This window comes from Sorex araneus, chromosome 1 (assembly GCF_027595985.1).
Source record: "Sorex araneus isolate mSorAra2 chromosome 1, mSorAra2.pri, whole genome shotgun sequence".
NCBI lineage: Eukaryota > Metazoa > Chordata > Mammalia > Eulipotyphla > Soricidae > Sorex > Sorex araneus.
The window spans coordinates 106085805-106103891 of NC_073302.1; the positions used below are offsets into that span (position 1 = coordinate 106085805).

The following is an 18087-nucleotide window of genomic DNA, read 5'->3' on the forward strand; positions in this document are numbered from 1 at the left end:
CCAGAGTGTCAGGACTTGTGCACAGAGAAAGCTGAACACGGTTCGGAGGCATCCAGAAGGAGGAGTGCGGGCACGCTGCCCGGAAGGCAGGACAGGGCGCTGCCCGGTGTGGCAGGAAAGCCGCCCCGCGCCCATTCAGAACCACCCAGGCCCTTGCACCCGCTGCTGTCTCCCTCTCGGCCCGGGAAGCAGACGGGGTGCTGAGCTCTGGGATGAGACGCACAGACCGAACCCAGATTGGTTGGGGGGCCACACCTGCTATTCCCGGCTCAGGAGTAACTCCCGGAGGGGCTCAGGCAGCTATAAGCGGAGCCGGGACTCGAACCCGTACCGGCGGCATACAAAGGATGCTCCTGGCCCCAGTAACCAGCCCTCGGGCCCCTAATCCAGCTTTTGGCTGGAGGCCAGGGAGGAGGGAGGCGCGGGAAGGTCGGGAAGAAATGAGGCCACAGTCTTCAGCAGGCCAGCGCGGTGCGCGGGGGTGGTGGATGGTGTGTTGGCCCCCAATAAAGAAGGGGTGATTCTGGGGCGGGGTGGGACGGTGTGAGCTACTCTGGGCTTCTGAGCACTGTGTGGGGTGAGCTGTGGATGTTGGATTTGGAGGGGGTGGGTGCTGTCAGGAGCGGGGCACGGTCTGAGTCACGGCCACGGCGCGCACGGAGCTCAGGACTCGGCCCCTAAGGTCCTGGCAGAGACAGTGCACGAATTTCTTCCCGGGGCCCAGGCCGATTAGGGTTCTGCTCCCCACAGTCAGGTCCTGGCTGGCAGCGGCTCACTGGGCAGTGGTGACCCTCGCCCTCGGTCTACCCTCAGTAGGGAGCGGAGGGCGGGGACTGGCCTCGGGAAGTCTGAGGTGGGGGCGGGGCCACCCAGGTGGACGTGTCCGGCAGTCAGAGCAGCTGGGCCTTGAGCAAAGGCTAATAGCAATTCTTTCTGACCCAATCGCATAGCCAGCACGGTCTCCTCGCCTTTAGGGGCCCTGAGAGCACCCCAGGGTGCTGGGGAGGAGCAGGGCTTTTGATTCCGGGACATCACCCAGCAGCTATTAGGGCTCACTCCGGGCTCTGCACGCAGAGATGACTCCTGGCGGTGCTCAGGGGACCCTGTGGATCTGTTGCGTGTTAGGCGAGCGCCCTCCCCACTGGACTGTCGCTCCCGCTTTGGAGAGGGGCTTTTTTTTTTTTTTTTTTTGCTTTTTGGGCCATACCTGGCGATGCACAGGGCTTACTCCTGGCTCTGCACTCAGGAATTACTCCTGGCTCTGCACTCAGGAATTACTCCTGGCGGTGCTCAGGGGACCCTATGGGATGCTGGGAATCGAACCCAGTTGGCCGCGTGCAAGGCAAATGCCCTCCCCGCTGTGCTATCGCTCCAGCCCCTGGAGAGGGTCTTTTGAAATCTACAGCCACAGGGAAACAGACTGGGGTGAGTTCCCAAGAGTCACAGCAAGGCCGTTTAAGAAAACCAAGTTCCTAGGAAGAGGAACAGTTGGTTGGTCTCTCTGGGGTGGATTTCTGCACACATTGGTAGCTGGGGGTCTCCAAATGTTTGAATGTGGCACACACAAGCCCACGGCCTGCCTGCCGGCTAGCTGGCACCCAGGGCCACAGGACATCACCGCTCCTGAAATAGTTTTGCTCTTGAGAGGTTACTTTTATTTATTTATTTATTATTGAATCACCATGAGATACAGTTACAAGCTTTCATGTTTGAGTTTCAGTCATACAGTGATCGAACACCCATCCCTCCACCAGTGCACATTCCCCACCACCAATGTCCCCAGTATACCCCCCTTTCCAGCCCTCCTCCGCCTCCATGGCAGACAATCTCCCCCATACTCTCTCTCTCCCTTTGGGCATTATGGTTTGCAATACAGATACTGAGAGGCCATCACGTTTGGTCCTTTATCTACTTTCAGCACACATCTCCCATCCCAAATGATTCCTCCAAGAGGTTACTTTTAGCTCAGATTCTTCTTTTTCCCCTGTTTTATTTTTTCCCTCTCTCTTTCTTGTGAGGTTTCACTGCATTCACAGAGACCATTGCTCAAGAGGAAGACAGCCACATTTTGTTTCTCACGCTCACTGACTCACTTTAAATGGAGTAAAAGAAATGGTTTCTTCTTAAGGTCTCACTCTGCTCATGTTGACGTCTTCTCAGGAAGCGCTGATCTGCTGATTATGTTGTAGTTTCTCCAAACAGAGACTTCATTGAAGTGTATTTACGTATTTACTGTTTTTCTATTTACCATAAAGTATATTAAATATTTACCATTTACACAAGGTAGAGTAGTAGCATATAAGGTTACATATAAACATGCAATATTGCATAGTATTTACTCAGATGCATATACTACATTTCTCTCTACTCAACAGTAAGTAGATATATAATTAAAGCACGTGACATTTGCTTTCCTTTGAGGGGACGCGCTAAACTTGGGTGCTCAGGGCTTACTCCTTGCTCTGCACGCAGGGACCACCCACTAGCAGGCTCTCCATATGAGGCGCCAGGGATCAAATCTGGGTTGGCCACATGCAAGTTAAGTGTCCATCCCCCTAACCCCTGTTGTCCTACCTTTCTGGCCCTGAACGCCTGGTTTCTGAAAGTTAGGGGAGCTTCTTTTTCTCTCTCACCTGTCCCTTCTGCATTATCCTTCCCTCATCCAAAAGCATGTTGTCCAGCTTTCCCCAAGCTCATTCTTTGCTTTTCTAGGTTATTTTCCACTCTTCTGGTTGTTTGGGGGTAGAAGAGATGACTCCTGTGCTCACCAACTCGTCTTACACACCTCCAGCCCTGGGCATTCGGTCACTTGAATTTTCTTTCTGATCTGGTTCCTTGCAACGTTTCCAAAAGGCTCACACTTCAGCGTGTGACTTTGTCTTTTGGGTCTGGAATACAGGAAGGTCTGAACCCACATGGCGGTGACCCCATTCACCTTTCTTTGTATTGCATTAGGGAGCCACTGTCAGAACGTGCAGCAAAATGATCTTTTCACGTACATGCTTTATGGGGCATGGCGCCTGCTCCCCCCCCCCCCAGGCTTTGAAAAAAGGCAGGAGGGAAGGAGGGAGTGTCCTGGGTTGGCAGGTGGGTCCTTGGAGAGTGTCATCGGTGGACTCAGTCCTGGGGAAGGAAGAGCAGAAATAGGTGGACTCGTGCCCGGGGATGAGGAGGAAGGCAGCTGGGGGCCTGCGCGAGTCCAGCGTCGTCCCTGGATTCAGCCCGTGCTCGAGTGTCATCGCCCACCAGGGGCCCTGAGAGAGAACACCCGGCCCCCGGCTCCAGCTGCTCACAAGTGAAATGTGGAATGAGGCAAGATCTAGGACGGTTAGCTCTCGCACCCCGGACACACTGAGAACAGCAGGGGTGGTTGGATGGCAGGGTGGCCCAGCCGGGGTGCGAAATCAGACAGGCGGTGGGTGCGGAATCACTTCCGGGGCATTGCAGGTGTGCACTGTGTCTGAGTCAGCCCGGTGAGAGGCCCAGAAGGCAAGTGGAGGGGGAGAGTGTGCCTCTCCCTTCCTGTCGCAGCCGGCAGGAAGCCGGGAGGGAACTGGGGAAGAGGAAAGCCATCACATTTGCTAAAAAGGAAGTTAAGGAAATGCTATGCTCTGAGCTGGACCACCGCAAAAGCGTGACATTTTCCAGCCCTACACCACCCCCGCGTCTCTCAGTTCCCTCTGCGGGCTCTCAGCTGACCGCGTGTCACCGCCCAGCCTCGGGGCGCTCTTGTTCTCCTTGTACCAACAGCATCTCTCAGAACGACCCAGGACTTGTAGGCGCCGAGACCTAACGTGCCATGGTTTGATGACGCATGTCGCTTGCACAGCGGGCAGGATCTCGGACCAAGGAACACACTCTGAGTGCCCGGTTAGTGAGTGAGTGTGTAAGCAGAAACAGCATCTCTGCAGACAACGGGGTATTCTTGGCCCTTCGGAACATGCGCTACAACATGCAGAAATGTTGAAGACCCGAGGAACCGAAGTGGGATGAACCAGCCACAAAGGGATGGGAGAGCACTGCAGGACGCCAGTCACGAGGAGGCAGAAATCAGAGAGCGACCGATGGCAGGAAGGAAGGGGAAGGACGGCAGAGAGGGGCTGGCGGAGAAGGAATCAGAGTGTGGTCCGGTGGGAGGAGTTTCCACAGAAGCAGAGAACACTTGCTCCCAAAGAGCCCGGGATGTGCTCCTGAGCCCGAGAGCGGGCTCCTTGGCACTGCCCCACGTGCCCAGTGTGCCAAGTGCAATAGTGGGGCCCCGCCACACTACTCCCCGGAGCCGTCACAAGGTGCAGTATCTCTGCCTTATTGCAACCAGGGGGCATGAGCACCAAACTGAATGTCAACCCCCAGCAAGCTCCACGGCCAGTGAGACTCTCCGTAGGAATGGAGACGGCTGTTACCAGCCAACGGGTGGTGGGTTCCCCTGACAACGAAGACAGCTTTCCTAGCTTGAGCTTGATCTCAACAGGAGGGATCCTTGCATATGTGAAAGATGTGTCAGACCAACAGTGGGGGGAGAGTCGGGGGTGGATTTTTTGTTTTTTCAATGTGTTTGGTGGATCTGGAAGGTCCCATTCCTTTGGCAGAGTTCAAATGGTCAAGAAAATTTTATGAGAGGGGCTGGAGTGATAGCACAGCGGGTAGGGCGTTTGCCTTGCACGCAGCCAACCCGGGTTCGATTCCCAGCATCCCATATGGTCCTCTGAGCACCGTCAGGGGTGATTCCTGAGTGCAGAGCCAGGTGTGACCCAAAAAAGAAAAAAAAATTATGAGAGAAAAACTTCAAAGAATATAGTCAGGGGCTATGGACCTGGTTGAACTAACTTACTCCCTTCCTTCCTTCCTTCCTTCCTTCCTTCCTTCCTTCCTTCCTTCCTTCCTTCCTTCCTTCCTTCCTTCCTTCCTTCCTTCCTTCCTTCCTTCTTCCTTCTTTCTTCCTTCTTTCCTCCTTCCCTCTATTTGGAATATATCAATGATTCTCAAGACAAACTGGAGAGATAGTGGGGGCTGGAACGATAGTACAGTGGGTAGGGCATTTGCATTGCATGATCCAGCATCCCGTATGGTCCCCTGAGCACCGCCAGGAGTAATTCCTGAGTGCAGAGCCAGGAGTAACCCCTGTGCATTGCCAGGTGTGACCCAAAAAGCCAAAAATAAATAAATAAATAAATAAATAAATAAACTGGGGCTCCTGTTCACTCATTCTTGCTCTGGATAAAACTCTCCCAATACAGTCACTTCTGGGGCCCACCACAGCATTGCCTTTGTCTGAAACTGTTTTAAGATCAGTTTTTAAGGTCAGTGCAGTGATTTCTGCCAACATTTCAGCTGAGGCCACTGCTCTGGAGTCTTTGTAAGTGAAATCTTTAGCCTCCCTAAACACTCTCAGAATACCTACCCATAAATATTCGAGCTGAGAGCGAGGCACTGGGAATCCTAGGCTGGATTCCTGCCCTCAGAGAGATCCCAACCCAGTATTTTTAAAGTCAATAACCTCACAATGATCGAGACATGTAATGAAACACACAAGGAGAGCTCAGAGAAATAATCAGGAATATCTATGTGAGGGTCTGGTAGATGACGCCAAGGACTGGAGCATGTATCTTCTGCATGCGGGCCCGTGTTTGTTCCTCAGATCATGGTCCCCGGAGCATCACCAGGAGCAATCCCTGAGCACTGAGCTGGGTGTAACCCAAAAACTAACGGGAAAAGAAGAGGGGGGAGAGAGAGGGAGAGAGAAGGAGAGAGAGGGAGAGAGAGAGGAAAAAGGAGAGAGAGGGAAAGAGAGGGAGAGAGAGAAGGAGAAAAGGAGAGATGGAGGGAGAAAGAGGGAGAGAGAGAAAAAGAGAGAGGGGGAGGGAGAGAGAAGAAAGAGAGAGAGGAGAGAGGAAGGGAGAGAGGAGAGGGAGGAGGGAGGGAGAGAGAAGGAGAGAGAGGGAGAGAGGGCGAGAGGAAGATCAAAGGAGAAAAGGAGAGAAAGAAGGAGGGGAGAGAGAAGGAAAGAGAGAGAGGGAGAGAGAGAGGGAGAGAGACATCCATATGTATTCATGGCTTACTGGACTCATCTTTTCATCTTTACAATGAGTCTCTTATGGATAAGCGTCACTCTAAGAGTCTTGTGCATGTTTAACCATTTCACCATGAAATGCCCTCATGATGAAGATAGTTTTATGTGTCCCATTTTACAGGTGAAAAAAACTGAGGTACAGAGAAGTTTCGTAACGTGTGTAAAAACCATGTGGATAGCAGATAGCAATCTAGCTCCATGCACCACACCAAGAAGTCTCTCAGAGATGTTTAGAGTAGCGTGGAACGTTATGGCAAACCACAGGAAGCCCCAGAATCCCTAACACGAGTTCAAGGGAAGGGGAGGCTGAGTGGAAATGGCTGTGGTCATAAACATGATCGTGTGGGAGAACGTTGCTGACTCACCGGTTTGCGGTTCAAGGACTTGAGCAAATTTTGTTTTATTATCCCACAAGAAATTAGTCCCGGTATTTTCAGCTTCTAGGAGAGACAATTTGTACTCATCGTGGCTCATAATCTTGTTTGGGTTTTATGAGGCACAGCAATTTCAAGTCATTTATTTTGTAAGTAAATATCTCTGTACACACAAGTCATGGTTTATATCTGTAGAAAAACGACCTATCCAAAATCTGATTTGGAGAGAAGAAATTGTTTCCAAACATGCACCAGAGTTGGGGAACATTTTCCTTTTATCGTCTGTGAATCATGGGGTGGCAAAATGGTGCGTGACTGGAGAAATGAGACCCAGATTCAAACTCTGACTCGTGTAACCAAACCCTACCTGGAAGTGGCAATGACACCGGCCCTCATGGGCAGTAAAGAGTGAGTGAAGAACAAGTGTTAGGGCTTTACCAGGGCATCTCAGGTCAGTTACCAGCACCCCCCTGGCATCAAATCCATTTCTATTACTCTGGAGTCTTCAGAGACCCCCCCTCCATCATTTGCACTGAGACCTGAAAAAAAGGGGGGTTTCATTCCGTGCACACGTTACTGTTTCCTGAGATCTCCAAAAATTCCCCATGTTTCTTGACTTCATGGAATTTCTGTTCTGAAGGTGCCAAACTCTCCGACCACACAAGCCCGCTTGCGTCTGGAATTGTGTGTCTACTGGAGAAAGAGGAACTGTTGAGCAGAATTTTCATTTTGTTCCCTTTTCTTCTGAAAAGGAAAAACAAAACAAACCAGAACAACGTTGTCCCATGTGATTAGGAAACCGGGGGCCCAGGGCGGGCGTCTTTCTGTAGCTGCATATTTCCACTCCCACTTTCCCCCCCCCCTTCTGATAAACCACTTTATCAGCGGGTTCATTTGGCCCATGACGCGCCAGTAAGTGCCCTGCGCGTCCCCGCGCGGGCCGCGGGCGGAGAGAAGGACCCTCGCCCGTGCTGGCTCCAGCGCGGGGCCCGGTGGGCAGTGCCAGGCGCGACGCGCGTCGGGGATGGGCACCTCCTGCACCCTCGGAGAGGTGCCAGGCTCCATCCCTCTCCCCGCACCGCCACCCTCCGCGGTTCCAGGCTCGCGTCCCCGAGGACCGCGGCCGGGAGCTCCCCCGGCGTTGGCCGAGGCCCCGGGAATCCCGGGGGTCCCCGGGACGGCGCCGCTTCCGGCATCCCCGAGGAACGCGCCGCGTCCGGGCACAGCCCACGCCGGGGTTCCCGTCGCCGGGAGGGGCCCCGCCCACCAGGCGGGCCCCGCCCACCCAGGCCCCGCCCCGGCCCGCCGCGTCTCCCTCTCATTGGCCGTGCGGTGTGTCACTTGGGCGTCTGGGCGGGCGCGCAGCCTGTCGTCCCCGCCCCGCGCCCCGCGGGCTGGAAGCGAGTTGGGGCGACGGCCGGCGGCCGCCGCGTCGTCCCTGGGTGCCGCGGACGGAGGGTCGTTATGGCAGCGCCCAGGAGCCCCCCGACGGCGCGGGAGCGGCCTCGAGCCCCAGCTGCAGGTGGGCCGCGGGCTGCGCCGGGCGGGGCAGGGCTGGGTGTGGCCGCCGCAGCTGCCGTGGGCTCAGGGTCGAGGTGGGGGGGGGGGGGTGCCACCCCAGCAGGGATCCCGGGGGTGGGAGAGCCGCGTGCCCCCGGGGGTGCGGGGGTTTGCGGAGAGAGTGTCTGCCGGGGGGCAGCGTCGGGGCATCGGGTCCGCCTTTGGAGAACGTCTTCCTAGAGCACCTGGCAGCGAGCCACCTGCTGGCTGGGGAGCTGGACCCCGGGAGGGGTGCAGGGGTATCTGGAGGAGAGCGGGAGGGGAACGGGAGAGCAGGTGGGGAGCAGGAGGGGTGCAGGGGGAGCCGGTGGGGAGCAGGGAGGGCGTGCAGGAGGGAAGCAGGGAGAGCAGGGGTTGCGGGAGGGGAGCAGCTGGGGAGCCGAGGAGGGGGGAGTCGCAGGGGGGAGCTGATGGGGAGCAGGGCAGAGCCAGAGGGGAGCAGGAGGGAGCAGGGGGAGTGCAGGGAGAGCAGGACGGGAACGGGGAGAGCAGGGGGGGTGCAGGAGGGAGGCAGGGGGTAGCAGGGGGAGCATAGCAGGGACGCAGCAGGGGGGCCCGGCCCCGGGGAGAGCTTCCTTCCGTGTCCCCCCACCCCTCCCAGAGGGAAGTCGCCGAGTTGGCGCTTTTGCCGGCGGAGGATGTGGCCCACACCTTGGCCGCTGTCGGGGAGCGCAGGAAAACGACTTTTTAGCAGAAAGGGCGGCGCGAGGACGCGCGGCCGCGCAGGTGGCGCAGGGGTGGGGCGGGGGGGCCCCGCCCGTGCGCGCGCGCCCCGGGGCCTCTGCCGGGCGCTCGGGGGCCGGGTGGCGAGTGACCGGGTGGGGAGTGACCGGGGATTTTCCTTCGCCGTCTCCAACTGCGCCCTCGCTCCCAGCCCCGGGGAGTGTGAGCCTGTTTCTCCGCGTGGGGCGCGTTTGCTTTTCCGTGTCTGGGGCGCCCGCCCCCGGGGGCGACGGTGGAGAGGTGGGGGGAGCCCGCCGGTGAATTGGGGGGCGGGGTACGTGCACGAAGCTCAGAGTTTAGGTTCCAGGGTTACAAGAAGTCGGCAGGTGCCCCCACTTCTTGTTTAGTACTGTGTGCGGCTGGAGTGACTTTTGAGTCACACGGTACCTTTTTTGGGAGGGGGGTTTCTCCGTGGGGTGTGGCAGGAAGCCAGAGGTGAGACCCACATCCCCGCTCCCCTCCCCCCGCCAGACCCCCCCGGACCTCCCGGAGTCCAGCCCTGGCCCAGGGGAGAGTTCTGTGACCCACTTCCCCTCCCATTCTCCGAGGTTTGGGGGATGAACTCATTCGCAGCCTTTCTGCACCTTGGGTTGTTAGGGAATTAGCCAAATAGTTCCTGTGGGTGTGGGCATCCCGAGGTTTTATGATGTTATTTTCTTCCCCTCTTGCTTGCCTCGTTTTTTTGGCAGAGAGAGGAACTGTTGGGAGTGGAAGCAGGGGCCCAGCTGAGGGGGGGAAAAGAAAAAAGAAAAAGTTGGTTTAGGAGGCAGCAAGGTACCACTCCGGGAGTCACGTAGTCGCCTGGAATTTTCCCTGCCCCGGGTTCCAGGTGAGCCAGTGGACATTCTTTCCTCTTGGTCCGCCGGCAGGGTCCGCACTCGGAGTCTGGCAGCGGAAGAATGTGGTTCCAGGATTGAGTTATGGAAAACTCCACCCCCGCCCCCCTCGGAAACCTAGTCCAGGGCTTAGGAACATAGTTCCCCTTCTTTGCTGGAGAAGGGAGAGGGGGGCTGGGCGGGGCTTAGAATCAGGGGCCAGGGTGAGCCCCGGCAGCTCTTTAACTAACCCTTTAACCAACCCCCAGTTCTCGGGTAAAAAGACCAGGATTCCACACCCTCTCCCTTCCCCTGTCGTTGCAGTGTGTGTGTGTGTGTGTGTGTGTGTGGCGGGGGGGGGGGGTAGTCCCACACTGGCTGTGTTGCTGAGGCTCGAACTCGTGGCTTTCACGCATGCCAGGCAACCCTCTTCCCCCAAGACACATCCCTGGAGCCCGCGAGTCCCATCTCTGGAGGGAATGACAGCCAGTCCCACTCGAGTATAAGGGCATGAGCGGGCGGAGGATGTGCCAGCCCTTTGCCCCGTTTCCTTTTAAGGACCCTGCACGGCACAAGACGGGACAGACAGAATCAGGACAGCTGCAGGGCAGAGACACCCAAGGCCAGAGGCAGGGAGGAGGGACGGCAGAGCGCAGGGCTCCCAGCAGCCTGAGTTTGGGGAAGGGGGGTTAGCGGTGCTCTGAGACACTCTTGCCTCTGGCCAGCCTCAAGGTCATGAAGGGCCCGATCAGTGGCTTTGAGGCCCCGGGCGATGCTTTGCAGAGTCCATGGCCCTCTGTGGTGTAGGGGTTGAGGGGAAAGACAGGACCGTAATTTCCAGCCCCGTTCTCAGGACCACAAGGCTTCCTGGCGCCCCGGGGCTGGCCGGGGTGGGTGGGGGGAGTGGGGGGGAGAGGGAGCAGGTGTGCCCCGAATGAGGGCCGGCACCCAGCAGCCACGAGCACCCACTGCAGCCAGGCGCCCGGCAGCTCTCCCCTTCTCCCCTTCTCGTCCTTCTTCTTGTGTGGTCTTGAAGGGGAATCTGTGTCTGGCTGTGCTCAGGCCTTGCTCCTGGCTCTGTGCTCAAGGAACACTCCTGGCAGGACCATATATGGTGCCCGGGATCCAACCCAGGTCCGCGAGGGCCCTGCCCGCTGCTCCACGCTGCCTTGAGCTCCCAGTTGTGCTTTTGTGTCTTTCCAGTTTGTTGCGAGGTTCTGGGCAAGCTTTTGTTATTTGCGGGGAAGCTGGGCATGAAATGAAAAGGTCTTTTTAAATTTTTTTCTATTTGGACCGTACCCAGAGATGCTCAGGGTGACTCCTGGCTCTGTGCTCAGGAATTGCTCCTGGCGATGCTCGGGGCATCCTACAGGATGCTGGGGATTGAGCCCAGCTCGGCAAACACCTTCCCCGCTGGCCCCAAATGAAGAGTTTTTTTTTTTTCTTTTTGGGTCACACCTGGCAATGCACAGGGGTTACTTCTGGCTCTGCACTCAGGAATCACCCCTGGCGGTGCTCAGGGGACCATATGGGATGCTGGGAATCGAACCCGGGTCGGCCGCGTGCAAGGCAAATGCCCTACCCGCTATACTATTGCTCCAGCCCCCAAATGAAGAGTTTTAAAGGAGCAGCCGTGGCTGCTGTTTCCTGAGTGCCTCAGCTGTGACTTGCCGAGGTCCGGGACCTCGTCTGGCCCATCATTAGCACTCAGTGTTGGTGCTTTATTTTCTTAATTCATTTTTATCGGGGGGAGGGGATAGTTTTGGGGCCACACCTAGCACAGCTCAGGGCCTCCTAGCTCTGTGCTCAGGATCATGTGTGACAGAAGCTAGCCATAGGAGGTGCCGGGAGGGGTGGGGAGGGTCTCGCCCGCCCCCCTTGGGGCGCCTGGAGTGAGACAGCCTGGCCTGGGGTTGTCACTGTTCTGAAAAGTCGTTCTTAAGGGCTCAGCTGCAGGCAGGACCTTAATCTGCCCCTGCCTCTCTGGCCCCAGCAGCCTCTTGTTTACTCTCAGCGTTCCCCGAGACTCTGAGACAGTTGAGGGTTTTTTGGTGGAGGGATGGGACTGTCGCCATTTTTTTTTTTAAATTTTGTAAAGTAGTTCATAATATTTCGTGCCATTTAATGTTCAAACACCAGTCCCACTACCATGAAGCCTTCCGACCACCATATCTGGGATGTTCCCATCCCAAACCCCAATCCCTGTCCCAAAGCGGAACCAAATAATATATTTTATATTGTTGGTTATGAAACACCACGGAAAATGTTGTTAAAAGTTGTGCCTTGGGTGCTTTTATATACACATCTGTAAAAAAAAGAAAATTCCCTCTGAGATTGGCTGCCTCCTGCTTTGGACTCCGTCAGAGGTGGTGCGGTGCTCTTGGAGTACGGGTAGGGCGTGTGGCATGAGCCAGGAATCGTTCACTCCTGGATGGGGCTCAGCCTGGGCTGTGGAGAGTGGCCGGGAACAGGGTGGCAGTTGGGTCCCTTGGGGCGGGGAGGGGTCTCACCCGCCCCCGTCCGGGGCGCCCCGAGTGAAACAGCCTGGTGCGGGGTTGTCGACATCCTTAAAAGCAGTTCCCTGCGGTGCGCGCTCATGCACTCGGAAGTGGACAGTTCCTCTCAGGGCTGTCCCCGTCAGCTGGTGTCCAAGCGTGGCCTTGGTCCGGGGAAGCATTTCCGATGCCATCTCTGACCTTTCCCCCAGGCGACCCCGTGTCTCTGCTGAGCTGGTGCAGGTCCAAACAGCTGCCCACCTGGGGGCTGGCCAGCACCAACTGGGGTGCGGAGAGAATGGGGTGCAGGTGGCCAAATGTGGGTGGCCAAAGCCGGCTGGAGAGTTGGCATCTTTCCCAGACCTGGCACCCTCCAGGCTCGTGTCTGCCCTCCGGGAGCTGGCCCCTGGCAGAGGGGGCCCAAGCGTGGACGGTGGGACAGCGTGTGCCCAGAGGGGGGCCCCGAGCCGGGCTCCTTGCCGGCCTGGCGGTCACCTAGAGGGAAATTCTTTTCTTCTTTAAAAATAGCTTGAGGTCAGAGGGCCGAGAAAACAAATGCTGGGTGTGTGTGTGTGTGTGTGTGTGTGTGTCTGTGTCTGTGTGTGTGTCTGTGTGTGTGTGTGTGTGTGTCTGTGTGTGTCTGTGTGTGTGTGTTGGGGGAATCCCAGACGCGCACAGAGAGATTCAGACCCCACAGCGTCCCTGAGGCGGTCATCAAGCCGCTGGCCCGCCCTGGACGCTGCTGCCCGTGCGTTTCTGGGAGATGGATCGACGCCAAATGGGCCCCAGCTGGGGCTGCCGCATGTTGGGGCGAGGTTGGAAAGGGTTTGAGGGGGTGGGTTTAGAGCTACGCCCTGCACTGCTGGGGCTTTCTTCTATCATGGGCGGGGCTTGGGGGCCATTCGTGGTCCTGGGGAAGGAGATCAAGGCACCGTGTAGGCAAGAGGGTCAGCACTTTGTAGCCTCTCCGGGCCCAAGGTGGAGACTGGGCAGGTGCAGGCACAGGGCCTCCCCCTGGCTCCCTGGACGGGGCACGGCTGCTGTCCTTCGGGGCGGGAACTCCCTGGACTGCCCCTGCGGCCATCACCGAGGCCAGCCCTGTTCTCTCTCTCTCTCTGCCGTTGGATGCGTGGGCATGGCGCGGAGTGACCAGCCCCGGGGATCTGGGCAGTGCTGCCCGGACACTCGGGACGTGTGCAGAGTTCCCAGAACTCCAACCGTGCAGTGGGGATCCCTCCCCCGCCCCTCCCAGACACCCCACCCCCAACCCCAGCGTCGCCTTGTCTTGTTTTGTTTTTTGTTTTGCTTTTTTGGGTCACACCCGGTGATGCACAGGGTTCACTCCTGGCTCATGCACTCAGGAATCACTCCTGGCGGTGCTCAGGGGACCATATGGGATGCTGGGATTCGAACCCGGGTCGGCCGCGTGCAAGGCAAACGCTCTACCCGCTGTGCTATTGCTCCAGCCCCAGCGTCGTCCTGTCTTAATCCTCCCGATCCTGAAGCTCTTTTGGCTCTGATCGGAGCCAGCTTCGTCCTGCCGGCCGGCGTCGGTGCATGCTGGGTCGCCACGTTCTCCCCTTCCTCGCTGTGTCCAGGGCTGGTGCACAGACCCGGGCGATGTCGACAAAGGGCTCTCGAGCTCAGGCCTGCCAGGTGTGAAAGGCCCGTTCCATGGCGAGCACGTTCAGCCTGCTGTCCTGGCTCCCACGGGAGTCTGTCCCCTGGGACACTGTCCTCTGGGAAAGGTCCGGTCCCTTTGGACAGGTGCAGCTCCTGGCGGTGCTCACGGCCTCCTCTTGGCTCTGCTCTCAGGAATCCCTCCTAGCAGTGCTCGGGACCGTGAGGGATGCCGGGGATCAAACCCGGGTCGGCCCTGAGCAGGGCAAGCGCCCTCCCTGCTGTACTGTCCTTCTGGCCCCTGTCCGGTGGCTTCTGGTCCAGTTACACCCTCAGAGTGGAGGCCTGTCTGTCCGGGTGTCAGTCTGCAATTAATGTAGTGGCGAAACGGCTCCGTGACTCTTCCCGGTACATCCACCGGAAACGTTTCTCTGTGCTCCTGCTCCCTGTAGTCTTTTGTTCGGGCCAGGTTCCTTATTTATTTATTTATTTTTTTTTTTGCTTTTTGGGTCACACCCGGCAATGCACAGGGGTTACTCCTGACTCTGCACTCAGGAATCACTCCTGGTGGTGCTCGGGGGACCATACGGGATGCTGGGAATCGAACCCTGGTCGACCGCGTGCAAGGCAAACGCCCTACCCGCTGTGCTATTGCTCCAGCCCCACATTTTTCTGTTTTCTTATTCTGGAACTTGGCACTTGGAGAGACGGGTGGCTCCATTTTTTAAATGAAGAGGATGGAAAAAAAAATGATGGGTGCAGTTGTTGGGATTTCCTGGTTCACAAAACCACCCAAAACCCAGGTCATAAAACTCCCTCCATCCCCCGCCCCCTCCCTCCAGATAGCAGGGGGAACTCTGGCCGGAGACATCGCCACTGCAACAAGCCTCCATCAGGCCTTTGGGCCGATGTCTGTGGCTGCTGGAAGCCTCCGTCACCTCTTTCTCTGCTTAGCTTGTTCCGCATTTTCTTGGTCTTTTTTTTTAATTTTTATTTTTTAATTTTTTTTTCGGTCACACCCGGCAATGCACAGGGGCTACTCCTGGCTCTGCACTCAGGAATCACTCCTGGCGGTGCTCAGGGGACCCTATGGGATGCTGGGAATCGAACCCGGGTCGGCCGCATGCAAGGCAAACACCCTCTCCACTGTGCTATTGCTCCAGCCCCTAAAATTTTTTATTATTGAATCCCTGTGGGGTACAGTTACAGACTTACAAACTTCCGTGCTTGCGTTTCAGTCATACAGTGGTCGAGTGCCCACCCCTCCCCCGGTGCCCATCCTCCACCACCAATGGTCCCAGCATCCCTCCCACATTTGATGACTGCTGGGAGTCTTCTGCAGAGCCTGGCTTCCGGAACCACCCGACACCTGGTCTCTGGGACCATCAGAAGCCAGGCTCCAGACTGAGTTCCCCCTCCCGCCCACCCCAGTGCAGAGAAGCGACTGTCACCATCAGGAGTGAGTGTTCAACCTCATTCATGGCCCAGGGGAAGCCCCCCGGGGACCCCGGAGTAGCCAGCCGTGGTCCAAGGACGAAGATAGAAGCCAACCGGTGTGTGATCAGAGTATTCTGGTGTTGCCCGGAGGGTCCGTCCCCGCAGTGCAGGAGAAGTGGGCCTGCCCGTCCTCCTAGTGCGGGCCGGGAGAAGGCTTACCCACAAGTGCCGTGGGTATCTGTGTCCACACGAAGGCCTCTCAGTTCCAGAAAGCCAGAGGCAGGGCCGGGGGCCGGCGTGGAGGAAGCAGAACGGCCGACTGGAAAGGGGAAGTGAGAATCCAGCCCCGAGGATCCCCCATCACCACCGTCTGGCTGGGAGGGGACCCAGGGCGCCGGTGTGGCCTCCCTGCCACCAGTGTACACACCGGACTCCCGGCGGGCTCCAGAGATAGTGCGGGCAGCCGGGTGCTTGCATGGCACGCGGCCGAGCGGGATTTGGTCCCCCTCCCGCCTGCCCGGAGGGATCCCTGAGTGCCCAGCCGGGAGTGAGCCCCCGGGTACCCCTGGGGTTGGCCCCCAAACAGAAACCAAATAAGCAGAAGCGAAAACAAGCATAAAAGGGGCTGGAGCGATAGCACAGCGGGGAGGGCGTTTGCCTTGCACGCGGCCGACCTGGGTTCGATCCCCGGCATCCCATATGGTCCCCTGAGCACTGCCAGGAGTAATTCCTGAGTGCAAAGCCAGGAGTAACCCCTGAGCATCGCTGGGTGTGACCCAAAAAGCAAAAAAAAAAAAAAAAAGAAAACAAACATAAAACAAACAGCCGACCCGGAGCCCGCTTGGCTGGCGTGGGCTCAGGCCCTGGAGAGGGCGGTCCAGCCCCGCGCCGCTTCCTCTGAGAGCCGGGCGTCCACTTCAGTCTCCCCGCAGTGCCTGCCTCCCTGCCTTCCCCTTCCCTTTCCTGGGACTGTGGCCGGGGGGGGGGGGGCACACACAACCCTGGTGCTCTCCGGGCTTCCCCAGTCTCAGTCGCCGCTTCCGAATCTTCAAATGTGGAGCGGGTCCCCGGGCACCGGGCTCGAGGCGTGGGGTGCCAGCCCGGGTGCTCCTGTGCCTCCTGGGCAGCTGTTGGTGTCCGCATGGGGGACAGCGGGGGGTCCGGGCCCTGTGCGGGTCTTACCATGCCACAGCTGAGCGAGAATTGCAGGGGGAGCAGAGGGGGGGCACAGGGCGGGGCGGGGCGGGGGCCGCCCTTGGCCAGTCAGGGTCGGGATCTTCTTCCTCCTCCACAGTGCTCAGGGTGTCTTCCCAGCCAGGCGTGGTTTTTCTTCTTCTTTTTTTTTTTCTTTTTTGGGTCACACCCGGAGATGCACAGGTGTTACTCCTGGCTCTGCACTCAGGAATAACCCCTGGTGGTGCTCAGGGGACCATATGGGATGCTGGGAATCGAACCCGGGTCAGCCACGCCCTACCCGCTGTGCTATCACTCCAGCCCCCCAGCCAGACGTGTTTATTTGTAGGTACTTTTTTGTAGCTTATTTGTAGGTACTTTTTCGGCAGTGGGGCTCCAGAGTGGCGCTCAGGAGGCCCGCCCCCCCCCTGTCCAGTGGTTGGTGGTCCTGTGCTGTGGTCCGAGGGTGCTGCTCGGGCCCGTGGTCTTGGGGGACACGCCACCTCCTGGGACCTTTGGGGACACTTGATGATTCTGGGGCCGTCCAGGTTGCCCAGGTGGTGCCGGGGATTGAATCCGGGTCCCGCAGGTGTCCCCCATCACTCCTGGACTGTCCCCCCAGCCCCGGGTGGGGCAGGTGCCGGGTAAGGTCTTGAGTCTGCTGGAGCCTGGGCTGTTTCCCGGCGCCCCGTGAGCCACAGGTCTGGTCTCCTGACTCGCCCCTCAGCCTCCTGACGGGGCCACTGGCGTGTGGTGGCCCCTGCTGACCACTGACCGCTGACCACTGACCGCTGATGGCGCCTGGCCCGCCCGCCTCCGGAGCCCAGAGAGGGAAGCTGAGTCTCCAGCACCTTGAAACCGTCCTGTCAAGTCTCTGCTTCCCCCCCCCCCCACTTCCCGCTTTGTGTCTCCTCGGGTGTCGTCAGGGAAAACACCTCACCGCTTCCAACACGCGTGTTCAGGAGGGACGGTGAATCCTCAGGCAAAGGCTGTTCCTGACACTTAGTAACAAGGACATCCCCCCAAAGGTGAAGCGTGTCCAAGGCCGGAGGGCACCTCCCAGGGCTGGGACAGACCCCATGGTGTTGGGGCTGCCCCTGAGCCTGGTCTCTCTGTTGACCCCTACCTCATGGCCCAGGGCGGCTGCTGGGCACCAGTCGTCACACTCACATTGAGAGTAAGTGACTAACACCGTAGGGAGGTGGCAGGTATAAGGAAGACTGACCCCCCGCCAACGGCCCCGTCTAAAAGGTGCACATTGCTCTTAGAATTCACCCAGGGGGCTGGAGCTATAGTACCGCAGGGAGGGCATTTGCCTTACATGTGGCCGACCCGGGTTCAATCCCTGGCATCACATATAGTCCCCCGAACACCGCCAGGAGTAACTCAGAGCGTCGCTTGGTGTGACCCTCCCCCCAAAAAAAAGAATTTACCCAGTTGGCATCAAGAGCCGGTTCGTTCTGAGCAGCCACGTGTCCAGGACAATCTCTGTGAGAGAAGAGACAGAGTTGGAAGGAAACCGCTAAGCCCTCTCACGGGGACATGCGGCTGGGTGCTGAGTCCGTGCATTCAGTCACATGTTTGCACCAAGTATCTGTGAGCCATCTGGCGTGGGTTGTGGGGACACCGACCCTGTTCCGGCCCTCTGGGTGTTCACCGGCGTGGGTTGACAGGCCCAGGTCCAGCCAAAACCTAGGTGCAGACACAGTGCTGCCTGCAGGTGGGAAGCGGTGTGGGGGGGAGCGGCTCTGCTCAGGGGAGTGACATTTGAGCAGAGAGCAGGAAAATAAGAACGTTCCAGATGTTCCACTGAGCCCCCC

General features: G+C 58.1%; 1 protein-coding gene across 1 annotated transcript in view; it reads left to right on the forward strand.

The window, feature by feature from the left end:
- The first annotated feature begins 7844 nt into the window (after positions 1-7844).
- Positions 7845-18087, forward strand: part of OTULINL (OTU deubiquitinase with linear linkage specificity like) — a 28345-nt gene continuing 18102 nt past the window's right edge. Inside the window, exon 1 of the mRNA XM_055141846.1 lies at positions 7845-7966. Within this exon, the coding sequence (XP_054997821.1) occupies positions 7909-7966 (58 nt within the window). The 5' untranslated portion in view covers positions 7845-7908. The remainder of the gene's footprint in view (positions 7967-18087) is intronic.